Genomic DNA, 2112 nt, shown 5'->3' with positions numbered 1-2112 from the left:
GGACAGAGAATGCTCTCTGAAAATCGTGGCTTTGATGTCTATGCTGTGCACATCTATTTCAAGACGGTTTCTCTTTCTATTAATATGTCATATTCAAATTTAGCCAAGTTGCCAGCATCAATTATTGCTGATGCATGCATAAAGCAATCAATCATGTGCTAAGGTAGGTAACTTAACTTGTGACAAGTAAATTTTGTTGCTTATGTTAAAATTAAGGCCTACTTATGAGCCTCTATTGCACTTCACAATTTCCTGTATCCCTCCAGTGTTATTACAATTACTGCTAACATTATAGATTAAAAACTTCAACGTCAGTGATTCATAACTAACATCACATTTAGTAATGGCACCCATTGCCACAAAATGCAGTGTTTTGCTGCACCAGCTCTCCGATGCTGCAGTCGGGAGTGGCAGATGCCCTGAGCGGAGCCTCACTCAAGCATCTCTTGGTGGCAGCAAAATAAAGACTGAAGGTAAGGAAAATGCCATGTGCCATAATAATCAACTGTTATTCAATATATTTTCAATGCAAGATTTGATAACTATGTATGTGAATTTATTACCTCACAAGTCTCACTCATCTGAGTGACAAAAACCATTTTATACTGCTCACATACCTCATCAATTTGGTGTGCATTATATTTATTAAGTGATATCTTGCTCATCAACCAATTGGTACCAGTACACCAATATATATATTTTCCAGTCATCTGAAAGGTTGACCCTCCACCAGGCCCTGAAGTTCCTGCTATCTACATCAAGGAGGAGCCTGAGGGTGAAACTGAAGAAGTATCTATCAAAGAGGAACCATTTGTAAATGAAAATGAGGTAGGTGGAGTTGATATGCAAATGCATTGAAAATTCTGGCATAAATTTTCATGAAAAAATCACATATTTCTATTATATAATCAAATCTCCAAGTTAGGCATCAGGAAGCAAATCTTAACCCAATATTATGTCTTAAATATTGAGCAGTAATGATTAAGTACCAGTACCTATAAAGCACCTTCATTGTCCTATAAAGCACCTATAAAGCACCTTCATTCAATAATTGGTTTAAAGTTGTAGGAAATTTTACTCGTAATTGCTTGCATTGGCTTTGCTATTCTAAATCCACATCTATTATTTTGTCCCATTTTGTCTGTAGTCAAATTAAGATGAAATGTGATGGCCCCAATTGACAGGAATCCTGCAAAAATTTCCAAATTTTCTTGTTTTAGTGCTACTTCCTTGTTTGCCAATGAATAGATGAGAATATAGTGGAGAATTGCAAAGAATAGTAGGTACTGGAGAACATTCCTGTCAATTGAAACATATTTTTAATTAAAGTGATGAAACATCAGGACAATACAAATAAAGAGGTTCAATAAAGAAATATTGAAGAAAAACATGCTAAAAGTGTACCTTTCTTTCTGAAATTGACCCATATGCCTATGTATCTATTTGAATTTGAAAAAAAAACAAGTAAAATGTGTGCCTTATGAAGCATTGATATGAGAAGACATTTTCTAACCAGTAATTTGTGATTCATGTGCTGCTGTGAAATTAGAAATTTGTAGAGAATTCTATGAGGACTCCAATATAATAATTTTCTTCCTCATAAAATGCACATATAATTACATCCACATCAACATTGTCTTCCACTTATCTCAAGAAAGTCACAAGAGTCATATACTATATCTTGTAAAATGCTCACATCTCTACCAGCCACATCAACATTGTCCTCCACATCTCCTCAGGCTTGTGCACCTGTGCATCTCAGCCCGGCATCTGCACTCTCCTCCTGTGTGCCGTTCAAGATGGAAACTAAAGCTGAGGCTTGCAATGCTCACCCAAACTCTTCTCAGAACATTTCTGCTCTGGTATCAAATCAGGTATGCATAAACAATTTCGCCTTTCTCTAATTTTCACTAAACAATAATTTTTTAAAGATTTCCTCAAAAGTTTTAAATCACCATTGTTTCATTTCATTATTGCTAGTTAAGTGTTTACATATTAATCCTGCTAGTGAAATCTAATGATTTTTTATATTTGGAAATAGATGGCAATATCTTCAATTTCCCATATGTGAAGATCAAATCCTTGAACAAATCATCTAGTGTATCTAGTGTA

General features: G+C 34.9%; 1 protein-coding gene across 1 annotated transcript; it reads left to right on the top strand.

The window, feature by feature from the left end:
- Window positions 1-271: 271 nt before the first annotated feature.
- Window positions 272-1874, top strand: LOC108676011 (the record flags this gene model as incomplete). Its single annotated transcript, XM_018164056.2, has 3 exons — window positions 272-473; window positions 734-828; window positions 1740-1874. Coding segments are annotated over exons 1-3 (360 nt in total), but the record flags the coding sequence as incomplete, so codon positions are not given.
- Window positions 1875-2112: the final 238 nt, after the last annotated feature.

The sequence above is a fragment of the Hyalella azteca genome, unplaced genomic scaffold, assembly GCF_000764305.2.
Source record: "Hyalella azteca isolate HAZT.00-mixed unplaced genomic scaffold, Hazt_2.0.2 contig7850, whole genome shotgun sequence".
Classification (NCBI taxonomy): domain Eukaryota; kingdom Metazoa; phylum Arthropoda; class Malacostraca; order Amphipoda; family Hyalellidae; genus Hyalella; species Hyalella azteca.
This window is presented reverse-complemented; position numbering and strand designations above follow the sequence as displayed.